The 17,872-nt window shown below is 39.6% G+C and overlaps 1 protein-coding gene across 1 annotated transcript; it reads right to left on the bottom strand.

Moving 5' to 3' along the window:
- LOC133618402 (phospholipid hydroperoxide glutathione peroxidase-like) lies at nucleotides 1–16,063 on the bottom strand. Its single transcript, XM_061978733.1, has 7 exons — nucleotides 15,942–16,063; nucleotides 14,011–14,105; nucleotides 11,702–11,846; nucleotides 7,994–8,145; nucleotides 5,496–5,520; nucleotides 505–564; nucleotides 1–435 (listed from the first exon to the last, which is right to left on the bottom strand). Exons 1-7 carry the CDS (start codon nucleotides 16,029–16,031, stop codon nucleotides 400–402), a joined length of 603 nt encoding a protein of 200 aa, XP_061834717.1. The 5' UTR covers nucleotides 16,032–16,063; the 3' UTR covers nucleotides 1–399.
- Between the last annotated feature and the right edge of the window lie 1,809 nt (nucleotides 16,064–17,872).

Genomic DNA, 17,872 nt, shown 5'->3' with positions numbered 1-17,872 from the left:
TGGCATTCTTAATTTATTGTTTCTGGTAGAAGACTTGCAAGAATGGCAACTAAATCATTCCGAAGTTCAGTGCAAACACAATCAGTAGTTTGGAGTTTGTGACATGTTACTACGGATCAAATGAGACTTGAACAATAGATTTGATGCGTTCTAGGAAAAGAAGGAATGGTCTTTGTAAAAAGGTTGTGCTGGATCATTCAAGGAATCTACTGGTATAGTTTCAGAGGTTGGTGGACTAGGGAGTCTGAAGTTTAAGTTGCACACTGAGTCATCAGGCCTGCCTTGCCCGAGTTCTGGGTTTACAGACAGGCCGTCATTGGTCCAGACCCCCGCATGCCAAGAACCTCGAGTCCATACGATAGATCCTTGGACCACCGTGCACAAAAGGAGATGGTTGCATTATTTCAGGTAAGTTGGCAGATCCTTCTCCACCACCTGCAGAACACCCAGCAGGAGACAGTTAGCAATCCTACTCCAAAGTAAAGGATGAAAACATCAACTTACTACAGGATCGTCTGTTGTGCCGTAACGCTTCACCACAAGTCCCTGTCTGTCGATTAGGAACTGTAACACAACACATTTAGATTTAACAGCACTGGAGCGCTGAATACACCACACTCAAAAGCAGTGAAGTTGTCACGTTGTGTAAATGGTAAATAAAAAGAGAATACAACAAATCCTTTTCAACTTATATTCAATTGAATAGACTGCAAAGACAAGATCTTTCATGTTCACACTGAGAAACTTTGCAAATAATCATGAACTTAGAATTTAATGGCAGCAACACATTGCAAAAAAGGCATTTTTTTCCAGTGTGTTACATGGCCTTTCTTTTTAACAACACTCAGTAAAGGTTTGGGAACTGAGGAGCATACTTGCGTGGTCAGGGTGGGACGGGGGCGTGGCTAAAAGGGGAGGAGTATATTTACAGCTAGAATTCACCAAGTCAAGTATTTCATATATATATATATATATATATATATATATATATATATATATATATATACACCGTATTTTCCGCACTATAAGCCGCACCTAAAAACCACAGATTTTCACAAAAGCTGACAGTGCGGCTTATAACCCGGTGCGCCTTATATATGGATTAATATAAATATTTATTTTCATAAAGTTTCGGTCTCGCAACTACGGTAAACAGCCGCCATCTTTTTTCCCCGTAGAAGAGGAAGCGCTTCTTCTTCTATGGTAAGCAACTGCCAAGGTAAGCACCCGCCCCCGTAGAAGAGGAAGCGCTTCTTCTTCTACGGTAAGCAACCACCCGCCCCCGTAGAAGAAGAAGGGCGTCATCATAAAAGCTAACTCGAAGGGATGGATGGATGAAGAAAAGATGAGCGAGTGGTTAAGGGAAGTTTACGCGAAGAGGCCGGGTGGCTTTTTTCACGCAGCTCCGTCCATGTTGATATACGACTCCATGCGCGCCCACATCACAGATGGTGTCAAAAAACAAGTGAAGCACACAAATACAACACTCGCCGTCATTCCGGGTGGATTAACCAAAGAACTCCAACCGCTCGATATTGGTGTCAACAAGGCATTTAAAGCACGACTGCGAACGGCGTGGGAACAATGGATGACCGAAGGCGAACACACCTTCACTAAGACAGGGAGACAGCGCCGGACGACATACGCCAACATCTGCCAGTGGATCGTAAATGCCTGGGCGGATATTTCGGTCACAACTGTGGTCCGAGCTTTCCGGAAGGCAGGATTCACAGAACTGCTGGACAACAACAGCGACACTGACTCCGATGACTTCGACGAGACGGAGCCGGCCATTTTGGATCCCGTATTCGCCCAACTTTTTAATTCGGACACCGAAGGAGAAGAATTCGAGGGATTTATGAATGAAGAATAACTTCAGAAAGTGAGCGTTATGTTTATTTTGTGTGTTGTGACATTAACGTTCGAGCAACATTACCGTATTTTCCGCACTATAAGGCGCACCTAAAAACCACAATTTTTCTCAAAAGCTGACAGTGCGCCTAATAACCCGGTGCGCTTTATTACGATTCATTTTCATAAAGTTTCGGTCTCGCAACTTCGGTAAACAGCCGCCATCTTTTTTCCCGGTAGAACAGGAAGCACTTCTTCTTCTACGCAAGCAACCGCCAAGGAAAGCACCCGCCCCCATAGAACAGGAAGCGCTTCACCCGCCCCCGGAAGAAGAAGAAAAAACGCGCGGATATCACCGTACGTTTCATTTCCTGTTTACATCTGTAAAGACCACAAAATGGCTCCTACTACGCGACAAGGATCCGGATCATAAAAAGACGCAATCTCTCCATCCGCACACGGATTACTACCGTATTTCACAGCAACTGATATTCCTGTGAACTGCACTGTGGAACGGGAGCACGTACGGTGAATATTCGCACCACAGGGAATGAGGAGTCATCCTTCACTGTGGTTCTAGCTTGCCATGCTAACTTCCACCCATCCAAAAGAGACCTTTCCAGCCGGCGTCATCATAAAAGCTAACTCGAAGGGATGGATGGATGAAGAAAAGATGAGCGAGTGGTTAAGGGAAGTTTACGCGAAGAGGCCGGGTGGCTTTTTTCACACAGCTCCGAAGGCGAACACACCTTCACTAAGACGGGCAGATAGCGCCGGTCGACATACGCCAACATCTGCCAGTGGATCGTAAATGCCTGGGCAGATAGTTTCGGTCACAACTGTGGTCCGAGCTTTCCGGAAGGCAGGATTCACAGAACTGCTGCACAACAACAGCGACACTGACTCCCGATGACTTCTACGAGACGGAACCGGCCATTTTTGGATCCCACGCTTGCGCAACTTTTCAATTCGGACACCGAAGACGAAGAATTCGAAGGATTTACGAATGAAGAATAACTTCAGAAGGTGAGCGCTATGTTTATTTTGTGTGTTGTGACATTAACGTTCGAGCAACATTATGTTGCTATTTATTGCTCTACACCATTTTGAATTTTACTATGTTTGTGATTGCACATTTGCGTACATTTTGGGACAGAGTTGTTAGAACGCTGGTTTTCAATATATTATTAAAGTTTGACTGAACTATCTGACTGTTTTTTTGACATTCACTTTAGCGCAGCGTTTTTTTGACATTCACTTTAGCGCAGCGTAGGCGCGGCTTTTAGTCCGGGGCGGCTTATTGGTGGACAAAATTATGAAATATGTAATTCATAGAAGGTGCGGCTAATAATCCGGTGCGCCTTATAGTGCGGAAAATACGGTAAGTTATTGATGTTGCTATTGCTCTGCACTATTTTGAATTTTACTATGTTTGTGATTGCACATTTGCACATTACCGTACATTTTGGGAGTGAACAGAGTTGTTAGAACGCTGGTTTTTAATATATTATTAAAGTTTGACTGACCTATCTGACTGTTTTTTTGACATTCCTTTAGCGCAGTTAGATGCGGCTTATAACACGGGGCGGCTTATAGGTGGACAAAGTTTTGAAATATGCCGTTCATTGAAGGCGCGGCTTATAACCCAGGGCGGCTTATGGTGCGGAAAATACGGTATATAGATATACATATATAGATATATATATATATATCTATATATATATATATATATATATATATAAGAAATACTTGACGTTCAGTGAATTCTAGCTATATATATATATATATATATATATATATATATATATATATATATATATATATATATATACATATATATATGTATTTTATTATATATATATATTTATTTTATTATATATATATATATATATTTTTTTTTATTTTTTTTTTATTATATATATATATATATATATATATATATATATATATATATATATATATATATATATATATATATAAAATAAATACTTGCATTTCAGTGTTCATTTATTTACACATATACACACACATAACACTCATCTACTCATTGTTGAGTTAAGGGTTGAATTGTCCATCCTTGTTCTATTCTCTTGTCACTATTTTTCTAACCATGCTGAACACCCTCTCTGATGATGCATTGATGTGTGGCACGCACAAAAGTGCTTTCATCAAATGCACTAGATGGCAGTATTGTCCTGTTTAAGAGTGTCACAACATTGCTGTTTACGGCAGACGAACTGCTTTACGGTATACAAAAACGTGACCGCTGTTGTTGTGTGTTGTTGCCGCGCTGGGAGGACGTTAATGAAACTGGCTAACAATAAACCCACATAAGAAACCAAGAACTCGCCCTCCATCATTCTACAGTTATAACGTGATTGGGCAGGTATGCTGTTTATGTTGTGGGTTAGCTGGACTCAGGTCCATGAGGACCTGAGTCCGCCTGAATTTCGGGAGGTTTTCGGGAGAGGCGCTGAATTTCGGGAGTCTCCCGGAAAATCCGGGAGGGTTGGCAAGTATGCTGAGGAGACACATTTTTGAAGTGGAATTCTTTCCCATTCTTGCTTGATGTACAGCTTAAGTTGTTCAACAGTCTCCCTTCTCATATTGTAGCCTTCGCACATTTTCAATGTCTGGACTACAGGCAGGCCAGTCTAGTACCCGCACTCTTTTACTACGAAGCCACGCTGTTGTAACACGTGGCTTGGCATCGTCTTGCTGAAATAAGCAGGGGCGTCCATGATAACAACATATGTTGCTCCAAAAGCTGTATGTACCTTTCAGCATTAATGGTGCCTTCACAGATGTGTAAGTTACCCATGTCTTGGCCACTAATACACCCCCATACCATCACACATGCTGCCTTTTACACTTTGACCCTAGAACAGGCCGGATGGTATTCTGGGTGTTGTTGATAAATGGCTTTGGCTTTGCATGGCAGAGTTTTAACTTGCACTTACAGATGTAGCGACCAACTGTAGTTACGGACAGTGGTTTTCTGAAGTTTTCCTGAGTCCATGTGGTGATATCCTTTACACACTGATGTGGCTTTTTGATGCAGGGGTCCAAGGTGACGGGCATTCAATGTTGGTTTTCGGCCTTGCCGCTTACGTGCAGCGATTTCTCCAGATTCTCTGAAGCTTTTGATGATATTACGGAGCGTAGATGGTGAAATCCCTAAATTCCTTGCAATAGCTGCTTGAGAAATGTTGTTCTTAAACAATTTGCTCAGGCATTTGTTGACAAAGTGGTGACCCTCGCCCCATCCTTGTTTGTGAATGACTGAGCATTCCATGGAAGCTGCTTTTATACCCAATCATGGCACCCACCTGTTCCCAATTAGCCTGTTCACCTGTGGGATGTTCCAAATAAGTCTTTGATGAGCATTTCCTCAACTTTCTCAATCTTTTTTGCCACTTGTGCCAGCTTTTTTTTTAAACATGTTGCAGGCATCTAATTCCAAAGGAGCTAATATTTGCAAAAAATAACAACGTTTACCAGTTTGAACGTTAAATATCTTGTCTTTGCAGTCTATTCAATTGAATATAAGTTGAAAGGGATTTGTTGTATTCTCTTTTTATTTACAACTTCGCTGCTTTTGGGGTTTGTAGAAAAAAAACATAGTAAATGTAAAAGGAAATTACCTTGGTGAAATTCCATTTGATTGCACTGTGAAGAAAGAAAATAAGACAATGCTGGTAAAGAACATCACTAACTTCAAAGAGAGATGATGGTATTGACTTCTTTTTTTTTTTTTTAAAGATCTACTGTATTTATTAAATGCTCAGGGTGCAATGGTGCAGGTAACCCGAGCTACGGTCTGGTCCGTATGTTGCTTTAATAATAATAATAATAACTGGGATTTACAGGTAAAAGCCAGTAAATTAGAATATTTTTGAAAAACTTGATTTATTTCAGTAATTGCATTCAAAAGGTGTAACTTGTACATTATATTTATTCATTGCACACAGACTGATGCATTCAAATGTTTATTTCATTTAATTTTGATGATTTGAAGTGGCAACAAATGAAAATCCAAAATTCCGTGTGTCACAAAATTAGAATATTACTTAAGGCTAATACAAAAAAGGGATTTTTAGAAATGTTGGCCAAGTGAAAAGTATGAAAATGAAAAATATGAGCATGTACAATACTCAATACTTGGTTGGAGCTCCTTTTGCCTCAATTACTGCGTTAATGCGGCGTGGCATGGAGTCGATGAGTTTCTGGCACTGCTCAGGTGTTATGAGAGCCCAGGTTGCTCTGATAGTGGCCTTCAACTCTTCTGCGTTTTTGGGTCTGGCATTCTGCATCTTCCTTTTCACAATACCCCACAGATTTTCTATGGGGCTAAGGTCAGGGGAGTTGGCGGGCCAATTTAGAACAGAAATACCATGGTCCGTAAACCAGGCACGGGTAGATTTTGCGCTGTGTGCAGGCGCCAAGTCCTGTTGGAACTTGAAATCTCCATCTCCATAGAGCAGGTCAGCAGCAGGAAGCATGAAGTGCTCTAAAACTTGCTGGTAGACGGCTGCGTTGACCCTGGATCTCAGGAAACAGAGTGGACCGACACCAGCAGATGACATGGCACCCCAAACCATCACTGATGGTGGAAACTTTACACTAGACTTCAGGCAACGTGGATCCTGTGCCTCTCCTGTCTTCCTCCAGACTCTGGGACCTCGATTTCCAAAGGAAATGCAAAATTTGCATGGTTGGGTGATGGTTTGGGGTGCCATGTCATCTGCTGGTGTCGGTCCACTCTGTTTCCTGAGATCCAGGGTCAACGCAGCCGTCTACCAGCAAGTTTTAGAGCACTTCATGCTTCCTGCTGCTGACCTGCTCTATGGAGATGGAGATTTCAAGTTCCAACAGGACTTGGCGCCTGCACACAGCGCAAAATCTACCCGTGCCTGGTTTACGGACCATGGTATTTCTGTTCTAAATTGGCCCGCCAACTCCCCTGACCTTAGCCCCATAGAAAATCTGTGGGGTATTGTGAAAAGGAAGATGCAGAATGCCAGACCCAAAAACGCAGAAGAGTTGAAGGCCACTATCAGAGCAACCTGGGCTCTCATAACACCTGAGCAGTGCCAGAAACTCATCGACTCCATGCCACGCCGCATTAACGCAGTAATTGAGGCAAAAGGAGCTCCAACCAAGTATTGAGTATTGTACATGCTCATATTTTTCATTTTCATACTTTTCAGTTGGCCAACATTTCTAAAAATCCCTTTTTTCTATTAGCCTTACGTAATATTCTAATTTTGTGACACACGGAATTTTGGATTTTCATTTGTTGCCACTTCAAATCATCAAAATTAAATGAAATAAACATTTGAATGCATCAGTCTGTGTGCAATGAATAAATATAATGTACAAGTTACACCTTTTGAATGCAATTACTGAAATAAATCAAGTTTTTCAAAATATTCTAATTTACTGGCTTTTACCTGCATATAGCGCTTTTCTAAGTACCCAAAGTCGCTTTTACATGTAGAACCCGTCAATCATTCACACCTGGTGGTGGTAAGCTACTTTCATAGCCACAGCTGCCCTGGGGTAGACTGACGGAAGCGTGGCTGCAATTTGCGCCAACGGCCCCTCCGACCACCACCTATCATTCATCATTCAATTCACCGGTGTGAGTGGCACCGGGGGCAAAGGGTGAAGTGTCCCGCCCAAGGACACAACGGCAGCGATTTTTGGATGGTAAGAGGCGGGGAGCGAACCTGCAACCCTCAGGTTTCTGGCACGGTTGCTCTACCCACTACGCCATGCCGCCCCTAGCTGGCTTTAGGGCCACGGTTTTCAGTTCTGTTTCGGTGTGAAAGAACAACTTTAGTTCCTCCCAAAGTTGAAAGTAAAAATAAATAATTAAATAAATACAAATTCAGGAACAAAAATAGTTTATCCACAAAACCAAAAATGAGAAAAAGTGTAGTTTTTTTAGTATGTGTTATATCTGAGAAGTGTTATCAGCACAAACATATAAACAAAAAGTGTGATTAAAACATATTTTGATATAAAAAGGGCAGATCGAGCACCATTGCACCCCTACAATATAATAATATTAATGCACTGTTACACCACATTAGGTGCACATTCATTAAATAAATCATCTTTTTTTTAAATAACTTACTTTCCCAGGAAACCCTTTCCTTTCGGCTGAGCCTTCATCCACTTCCAAAGAGGGTGAGCGTTGTCTCCATTCACATCAATTTTACTGAAGAGGTCAAACTCGGCATTAAAGCCTTTGGCAAACTCTTTAATCTCTGCATCAGTTCCAGGCTCCTAGGAGCGAGAAATACATACATTATTGTACAGTAGTGTTGTCACCATACCAATATGTTGGTACTGCTACCAAAATGTGTTTCAATACTTTTCTAAATAAAAGGGGACCACAAAAAATGTCATTATTGTCTTTATTTGAATAAAAAAAATGTTAGTGTACATGAAACATATGTTTATTATTGTCATTTAGTCCTTAAATAAAATAGTGAACATACTAGACAAAGTAAAACAAAAACAGAATGCTGGACGACAGCAAAGACTTACTGTGGAGCAAAGACAATGTACATCCAAACATGACGTGACAATCAACAATGTCCCCACAAAGAAGGATAAAAACAAGTGAAATAGTCTTGATTGCTAAAACAAAGTAAATGCGGGGAATATCGCTCAAAGGAAGACATGAAACTGCTACAGGAAAATACCAAAAAAAAGAGAAAAAGCCACCAAAATAGGAGTGCAAGACAGGAAGTAAAACAGTACACACAGGAAAACTCTAAAAGACTCTAAAAATGGGAGCCATTACCTCCCTGCTTGGCACTCAGCATCAAAGGTTGGAATTGGGGGTTACATCACCAAAAATTATATCCCGGGCGCAGCCACCCCTGCTGCTCACTGCTACCCTCATGGGTCAAATGCAGAGGACACATTTCACCACGCCTAGACAACTTGTCTTTTAGTAGTAAGTAAACAAACAAAGACTCCTAATTAGTCTGCAGTAACATATTGTGTCATTTATACACCTATTATTTTGTACACATTATGAGGGACAAACTGTAAAAATGGATGATTAATCTACTTGTTCATTTGCTGTTAATATCTGCTTATTTTCTGTTTTAACATGTTCTATCTACACTTCTGTTAAAATGTAAAAATCACTTATTCTTCTCTTCTTTGATACTTGACATTAGTTTTGGATGATACCACACATTTAGGTATGGATGTGATACCAAGTAGTTACAGGATCATACATTGGTCATATTCAAAGTCCTCATGTGTGCAGTGTTTTAAAATATGCATTTAAAAAAAAAAAAAGGAAAAAATATTTTGTGAGCATAAAAAATATTGATGTACTGTATTTTTCGGACTATAAGTCGCAGTTTTTTTCATAGTTTGGCCGGGCTGCAGTGCGATTTATATATGATTTTTTCCTTATTTATTATGCATTTTCAGCAGGTGCGACTTATACTCCGAAAAATACGGTAATCGTAGTACAGTGTTTCCCACAGGACAGGCATCTATTTGTGGTGGTGTGGTCGGGGGGTGGGGGGTGGCGGCGGCAGCGGCGATGACCAAGAAGAACGCGGAGTTGGAATATAATTACAACATTTTATGTACATATTTATGTACAGATTTGAAGAATTAGTGATTCACTGAAATATATGTATTAATTGTGGTTCTTACAAAAAATATATCTTATAAAATATAAAAGCTAAAATGTCTCTTAAAGCTCTGCCCCTTTAATTAGTGAATACTAAATAATTTAACTTGAGCCTACTACTACAACCATATTATTTACCAGCAACATGAAGTGAAACAGAGGCAGAGGTGTCCTGCCACAGTCAGTCAACCTCCTCCTCCTCCTGCTGCTGCTGAACAGGTCGCACCTGTGGTCCGGACTGTAGGCCTACCTCCTCTCCAAGTCGAGCCCTTTTCGGCCGTTGAAAATATTTTTCTATACTCATCTGTGTGAAGGAGTGAACATCCAACATTAGAATGTATTACTAACGAGCAGAAGCGCTCTATGTACAGTGCCGTCTAACCTTAAGCGGCAGCAGCTCAACACATGCAGGGTTCAACGTTAAGGTTTTTTTCTACTTGCCCGACTTCTCAAATCTACTTGCCCCAATATTTTTACTTGTCCTGCCTAGGTTTTTTTCTGGCTGTGTAGGCCTCATGGCTTATATCTTACTAGAATCCTTCCCGTTGACTATTTACAACACTACACAGTATTTATTATTATTATTATTTATAATTACATTTAAATGGCATTGCATACATATAAAATTAAATGCTATTTCACATTATTTGACCAGTAGCAGTTACACTCATCTGAACAGGTCAGCCACCTGTTTAAAGCCCGATCACAGTTGAAATCTTGAAATGAAGGGCCTTTAATGGCCAAAACATTAACCTGGACAACATTTTAACAGCTGCTTGGCTCAGATTTTATTCTTTTCATTGCATTCACATGCTGCAGTGGACAGTGGACAATTTAGCTTCAGTCCATGTGTGTTTATCAGGGGCGCCGCTAGGGATTTTGGGCCCCATGAAAATAATCTTTTCAGGGCCCCCAACACAGCGGCAACATTTTTTGATGCTACTTTACATACAATTATGCATTTTAATGGTATTTTTGACTATCATTACCATTTTACGTAAATAGAGGGGGGGAGGGAGGGCCCTGCAGGGGTTGATGCTTCCAAAACAAATAAAGGTATTGTTACCAGGACATGGAAAATAAAACATATGTGATTATATGTTAGTTAATAACTTAGTGTCATTATTTTTCTGTATTATCATTTCATCATCCCCTCCATCATGGGCCCCTAGAATCCGTCTCCTTTACCCCCCCTTTTCGGCGCCCCTGCTGCCACCGTCAGTGAAACGCTCGGTGAAATCGCGGATTAACGTTAAATATATGACGAGCCGCGAGCGATGCAGCTATAACCTATCTACTTATAACCTATATTACCCTCGTATTTTGATCCCGTCCGTCCGTCCGTCCCTCTTCTTCTTCTTCTTCTTCTGGCCCACCAGGTGAATTAAGTGCTATTGGCGGAGTTACAATGCATAGTAGGCTACCGCCACCTACTGCACCGGAGTTGTAACTACAAGCAACATTCACAGACAGTCCCATTGCTTTTATGAGCGGTCGAGCGAGTCAAAAGCCAAAAAATCCATTTGTGGCGGACGTAATACTTTCGTGGCGGGCCGCCACAAATAAATGAATGTGTGGGAAACACTGTAGTAGTATTGACTAGATACGCTTTTGTACTTGGTATCATTACAGTGGATGTCAGGTGTAGATCCTTGTCTTCATGAAAGAAAGGAATGTTAAACATGCTTGTATTAGCATTAAACACCTTTAACTTGTTAACCGCTCTTTCATAAATAAATGAATATAAATTATATATATATATATGTATATATATATATATATATATATATATATATACTGTATGTGAGTGATCCTCTCCACTTGGTCCATTGAAATGTAGCTCGCCTGCAGAAAAAAGTGTGAGCACCCTGCTTTAAAGTAACCAGTGTGCAGCTTGGGATTCAACCACATGAGGGCCACATGTCCATTTTTGCTAACTCAATACGAGTCCCAAAAATACAACAGACCAGCGAAATTCAGGTCACAATTGTAAATGTGGTATTGTTGGCGGTTTTTTGGATGTTTCTTTTAGAGGGTTTCATGGGTGGAATAGTGTACTACCATTAGCTGCATGGTGCATTGTTACTCATTAGAAAGCATAAAAATAAATAAAAAAACATATGTTTGTGTCTTATATTGTGACTGATAGGCATATTTAATGATACTAGCTCAAGTTACCTGTCCTCCAAACTGATTACATGGGAATCCCAGGATGCGTAAACCAGCCTCAGCATAGGAAGTGTGCATTTTCGCCAGCTGAGTGTAGTTCACTGCGGTCTTTCCTCACTTGGAGGCCACATTTACAATGACGCAGACATAACCCCTGTTAGGGAAAGCACACAGACATACTCAAATTATTCTTTTTTTTTTTTTTGTCCTGCAGCGACTCAGGCAAATCATATTTTTGATGTAGATGTAGATGTAGACGCCCATATCTGCTGTTCACATTGACTTTACAAAAGAGAAGTGTAGGATACTTCTCTTGTTGCCTTATTTGGATTTGACTTCATTAAATGTATTTATATTATTATTTGGTGCAGCAAATAGGATATGTACTAATATGATAGTAAAAGTGATAGCAAAGAAGCAGTTAGTGAAATAAATAATAATACAGAAATGACAATGAGCATTATTACACTACAAATGGATCAATACAAATACCAATAGAAATATCACTATTGATAATGAACAATACCAATAATTTACCTTTATTATCAACAATACAGTTGTTCAAATGCAACAATACATATATGTCATGATAACTAGAGATACGAAAGAAAGCAGATAAATGGAGGGGAAGAAAGAGAAGCCAACTATATTAACCTTGTAGATTGTTATAGTAACAATAGGTTAAGCTTTGTCAGTGTGCCATGTGTTATACCCAGTTTACCCTAGGGCAGGGGTGCTCACACTTTTTCTGCAGGCGAGCTACTTTTCAATTGATCAAGTCGTGGGGATCTACCTCATTCATATATATCATTTATATTTACTTATTTATGAAATATATGTTTTTGTTAATAAGTTAAAGGTGTTTATTGATAATACAAGCATGCTTAACACATATAGTTAATATTGTTAATAAATTAAAGGTGTTTAATGATAATACAAGCATGTTTAACACATATAGTTAATATTGTTAACAAGTTAAAGATGTTTAATGATAATGCAAGCATGTTTAACACATATAGTTAATATTGTTAACAAGTTAAAGATGTTTAATGATAATGCAAGCATGTTTAACACACATAGTTAATATTGTTAATAAATTAAAGGTGCTTAAAGATAATACAAGCATGTTTAACACATATAATTAATATTGTTAACAAGTTAAAGGTGTTTAAAGATAATGCAAGCATGTTTAACACATATAGTTAATAAATTAAAGATGTTTAATGATAATACAAGAATGTTTAACACATATAATTAATATTGTTAACAAGTTAAAGGTGTTTAAAGATAATGCAAGCATGTTTAACACATATAGTTAATATTGTTAATAAATTAAAGATGTTTAATGATAATACAAGAATGTTTAACACAGTTAATATTGTTAACAAGTTAAAGGTGTTTAAAGATAATACAAGCATGTTTAACACTTATAGTTAATATTGTTAACAAGTTAAAGGTGTTTAAAGATAATACAAGCATGTTTAACACATATAGTTAATATTGTTAATAAGTTAAAGGTGTTTAATGATAATACAAGCATGTTTAACGCATATAGATTCCTTTCTTTCATGAAGACAAGAATATAAGTTGGTGTATTACCTGATTCTGATGACTTGCATTGATTGGAATCAGACAGTGGTGATGATAACGTCCGCATTTTCGAATGGAGGAGAAAAAAAGTCCTCCTTTCTGTCCAATACCACATGAAAGTGGTTGGTTTTTGGCATCTTATTTGTCCAGCTTCCATACTCCTTTGTATACACTTTACAAGAAATACATTGTTGGCAAACTCCGTAGCTTGCTAGCTTGTGCACGCCAGCTTTCTGAGACTCTTATTTTGGTAGCGCAGGCAGGATGAAGCAGAGCTTTTATTGTGCAACTGTGCAGTCGGTCTTTGGAGTTTTGACGACAGGTACGGCGCCAGAGTCTGTTGAAATAAAGTGTTTCTCGCCTTCCAGTCGGTAATTTTAATGAGCTGGCAGCAGCCAGCGTCATCTCAGAAGACCCTCGGGTGCCGTGAATGTCAATCAAGTGACGAAAGTGACGTCATAGTGAAGATTTATGATCGCTCATTTTTAGGACTATTTTTTTAATGCCTGGCTGGTGATCGACTGACACACCCTCCGAGATCGACCGGTAGCTCGCGATCAACGTAATGAGCACCCCTGATGTACAGTATGTGTATATGTATGTTTGTACAGTGAATGTACAAACTATGAGTGTGTAGGTATGCACTGTGTTTGTGTATGTATCTGAGCGTAGTAACAAGTGTCAGATCAACAGGACATGTTGCGTCATGCAAACTGACAACAACTCACTTGTATTTCTCCAGGGACACCTCGTTGCCGTCGATATCTCTGGCAGAGAAGTCATAGATTGACTTGGCAGATTGCCAGTCGTTCGCGCTTGCACACTGCGTGAAAGTGAAGAAACGTGAGTGTGCGTTTGAGTACATGGGCGAAAGTTCAAGAAAGGCCGGGCAGAGCAGAAGCAAAGTGCAATAACTGTTGCGTAAACACGGATACGAAGAGTCAGCAGAGGAATGGTTTCTCTTTTTACTTTTAAGTGCATTTTGAACCCCAGCTCATTTTGACAACGAAGAAATAACTATCCATCCATCCATTTTCTACCAATTCTTATTTGTTATCTTTATTACTTATGTGATTTATTTGTACTACATATTTGTTTCCACTACCGCACCTTAAATTGGAGTCCTTAATCTCGTTATATGCAAATATAATGACAATAAAGTCCATTCTATTCTACCGCTTGTCCTCCCCCCCGCCCCCCCCCCCCCCGCGACCCTACCGCAAGGGACAAGCGGTAGGAAATGGATGGATGGATGGAATAAATAACAATGTCATAATGCAGCTGAGATAGGCTCCAGCAGGGCCGGCCCGTGGCATAGGCCGTATAGGCAAATGCTAAGGGCGCCGTCCATCAGGGGGCGCCACGCCAGTTCCACAAATGTTGGAGAAACAAATTAAAAAAAAAAGAAAAAAGTTGGTACTATTATTTCTAAATACAAAAAATAATCCCACGTTAATTAAAATGCAAAGTAAAGCCTATTTAATAGAAATATTATTTGTTACAACATTACGCCCCCCCCCCCCCCCTTCCCGTATCATGACTCTTTTTGGACGTCACCACATCAAAAAATCAACACAAGATGTCAAAACGGCCAAAACTGTCAGGTGCCCAGGGAAGGAAAAAGAGAAAAGAAGAGGAGGAGAAACGAGAAAAAGACAAGAGGTAGCAGGTAGGTAACGTTAGCCTACATGAAATTATTTGTCTGTTACAGAATGTGATAGTAACCTGGCTTTTTAGCATTAAGCTAATGTTACATGATTCGGCAATTGCTAATCAATAAGTAGCTAGTTCTGTTTTAACGTCGGGTTAACATTGTGGAGGGGGCTAAATTGTTATGGACAATAATAATGTAACGTTAGGTAATTACAGTACTCCCACCTTACATTCCTCAGGGACATTTGTATTAGATCTTTTAAGCAGGTGTTTTTTGTTTACATTGTTATTGCCTTCTGGTTAGCTAATGTTTGCCCTGCAGGTAATAGTCACTTTTCCACCCCTTTATATATTAGGTATAGTTGTAAGTGAAAAAAAAAGGTCAAAGACAAAGCTATTCGGGTTCTTGTGAGTATATACACTTCACTGCCGATGTGGGGGGGGGGGGGGGGGGGGCGCCACCTAAAATCTTGCCTAGGGCGCCAGATTGGTTAGGGCCGGGCCTGCTGCAAGGGACAAGCGGTAGGAAATGGATGGATGGATGGAATAAATAACTGTCATAATGCAGCTGAGATAGGCTCCAGCATCCCCCGTCACCCCAAAAGGGACAAACAGTAGAAAATGGGTGGATGGATAATAAATCCAAATTAATGATCGAAAAATAACATTTGTACAGCTTTACCGGAAGTCAATTCTAATACATGGCTATCTTAAAAAGATAACAACGCAAATACCGACGTTAGCATTACAGAGACACCAGCAAATGTTTTACATTTCAAACAACTGCACAAAAAGACATAATCTGCCACACTTAAAACGGAAAATGTCTAATATTGATCGGCCGAGCGCTACCGTATTAGCGTCGGACGCATTTTGGTGTAACACCACCTTTAAAAATAGCTTCGTTGTTGTTAAGCGTTCGGACATCAGCTGATAAATTATACGCGTAAATATATATATAAAAAATTAAAAACAACCTGATCTACATGACGTTTAAATGACGTACCATGGTTCTCAGCAGTCCTTTGCTCCACAACACGCCCAGCAACACAGAAGACTGGATAGACCGCCGGAGCCACATGACTGGTGATACCATCGCTGTTACGTCACGCGTAGGCCACGCCCACAACTACGTACTGCGCATGTGCAGGCCTGATGCAACGCATGACTTGGGAAAGATCACAAATACAATGGCTCTGCTGTCATCTATGTACATTTTTAAAAGCAAGACGAATCAAATAGGGTCTGTCCGAAACGAATACGAATTTAAAATGGCATTTAAAGAACAGTAAAGGCCGATCACAGAATGAAAGGATGTCCCGTGTAGTTCTGCCTTTTGTCCAGCAGAGAGCGCCATCATATTGTAGGAAAGATGGCTGTTTTTGCCCATAATGGACTTAAACTGCACTTTGAAACAACATGGGAATATATTCAAATAAATGCAATAGGAATGCAGTTAAATATTACAATATTCCAGCTAAAATGTAAAAATCATGATAGAATTAATACACTTTTGTATCACAATATGCATGAAACATGTGCTTAAAGAAACCACAATCCAGTAAAAATTGTGTGCTTGTATGAATGTGCCATGACATGTGAAGAACCATTGGCGTTGTTAGGCCTATTTTAGGGGGGGCTCAAGACCCCCTAAAATATTCTTAAGCCCACCTAAATAATCTGGTGTTTTTTTGTTTTTTTTTACAAATACATGCCGACATAGTCATTATAAAGTGGCCCGAATATGAGTTTAAATAGATAATCATATAACCTGTTATTATTCACTCAGTTTCCCCTCACTTCATAGCGTAAGGTAGAGAGCCCCTTTAGTGTGTCGGTATCCAATCCATTCCACTTGTTCATATAGAAAATGGCATGCACACATCACTCAAATTTTTTCTCTGCGACCTTGCTTGCGGTCCTGCAAGTGTACGAAGCACATTATCTTCCTTTACAATGAGTGAAGCTGCACGAAACCTTGTGTGTGCAATTGTAAATCATTTAGTGTTTAAGTTTTGTGTTCCTTGTAGAATCTATATCAAGTAATGTACATTAGCCTATTGTTAAAATAATGAAAAAAAACATCATTAAATATATTTGTTTTATTGTATTGTTACATTAATAGCTGTTGTATTATTATAGGGTGGCTTGTTAAACATTTCATAGGATTTTCAGAGGGAGGAAAAACCAAGACATTTAATATAAAATGTAAAATGAATAAATACATAAAAAGAAAAAGAAAAAAAATGGTTAAAAGCCATCGTCCCGGGGAGCATTTCATTTCGTCCCGTGCATTTAAAAAAAAAATAATAATAATAACAATGAATAATTTCTAAAGTCTTTGTTTGCCGTTTGTGAAGTTTTGTGCTTGCGTGTAACGTTCGCTCGCATCCTGTGCATCTCCTGGGGGCTAAGCCCCCCCTGTCCTTAAAAGCTAGTGACGCCCCTGTAAAGAACATCATGTCATGGCTGTCTTGAGGTTTCCAATTATTTCTGAAACTCTTATTTTTTTTTGTGATAGAGTGATTGGAGCACATACTTGTTGGTCACAAAAAAACATTCATGAAGTTTGCTTCTTTTATGAATTTATTATGGCTCTACTGAAAATGTGAGGGGTCAAAAGTATACATACAGCAATGTTAACATTTGCTTACATGTCCCTTGGCAAGTTTACCTGCAATAAGGCGCTTTTGGTAGCCATCCACAAGCTTCTGCTTGACCACTTGACCACAAAATTGGTGCAGTTCAGCTAAATGTGTTGCTTTTCTGACATGGACTTGTTTCTTCAGCATTGTCCAAGTCAGGACTTTGGGAAGGCCATTCTAAAACCTTCATTCTAGCCTGATTTAGCCATTCCTTGACCACTTGTGAGGTGTGTTTGGGGGTCATTGTCCTGTTGGAACACCCAACTGCGCCCAAGACCCAACCTCCGGGCTG

The sequence above is a fragment of the Nerophis lumbriciformis genome, linkage group LG19, assembly GCF_033978685.3.
Source record: "Nerophis lumbriciformis linkage group LG19, RoL_Nlum_v2.1, whole genome shotgun sequence".
Classification (NCBI taxonomy): domain Eukaryota; kingdom Metazoa; phylum Chordata; class Actinopteri; order Syngnathiformes; family Syngnathidae; genus Nerophis; species Nerophis lumbriciformis.
Note: the sequence above shows the minus strand (reverse complement) of the source record. Positions and strands in the feature narration are given on the sequence as shown.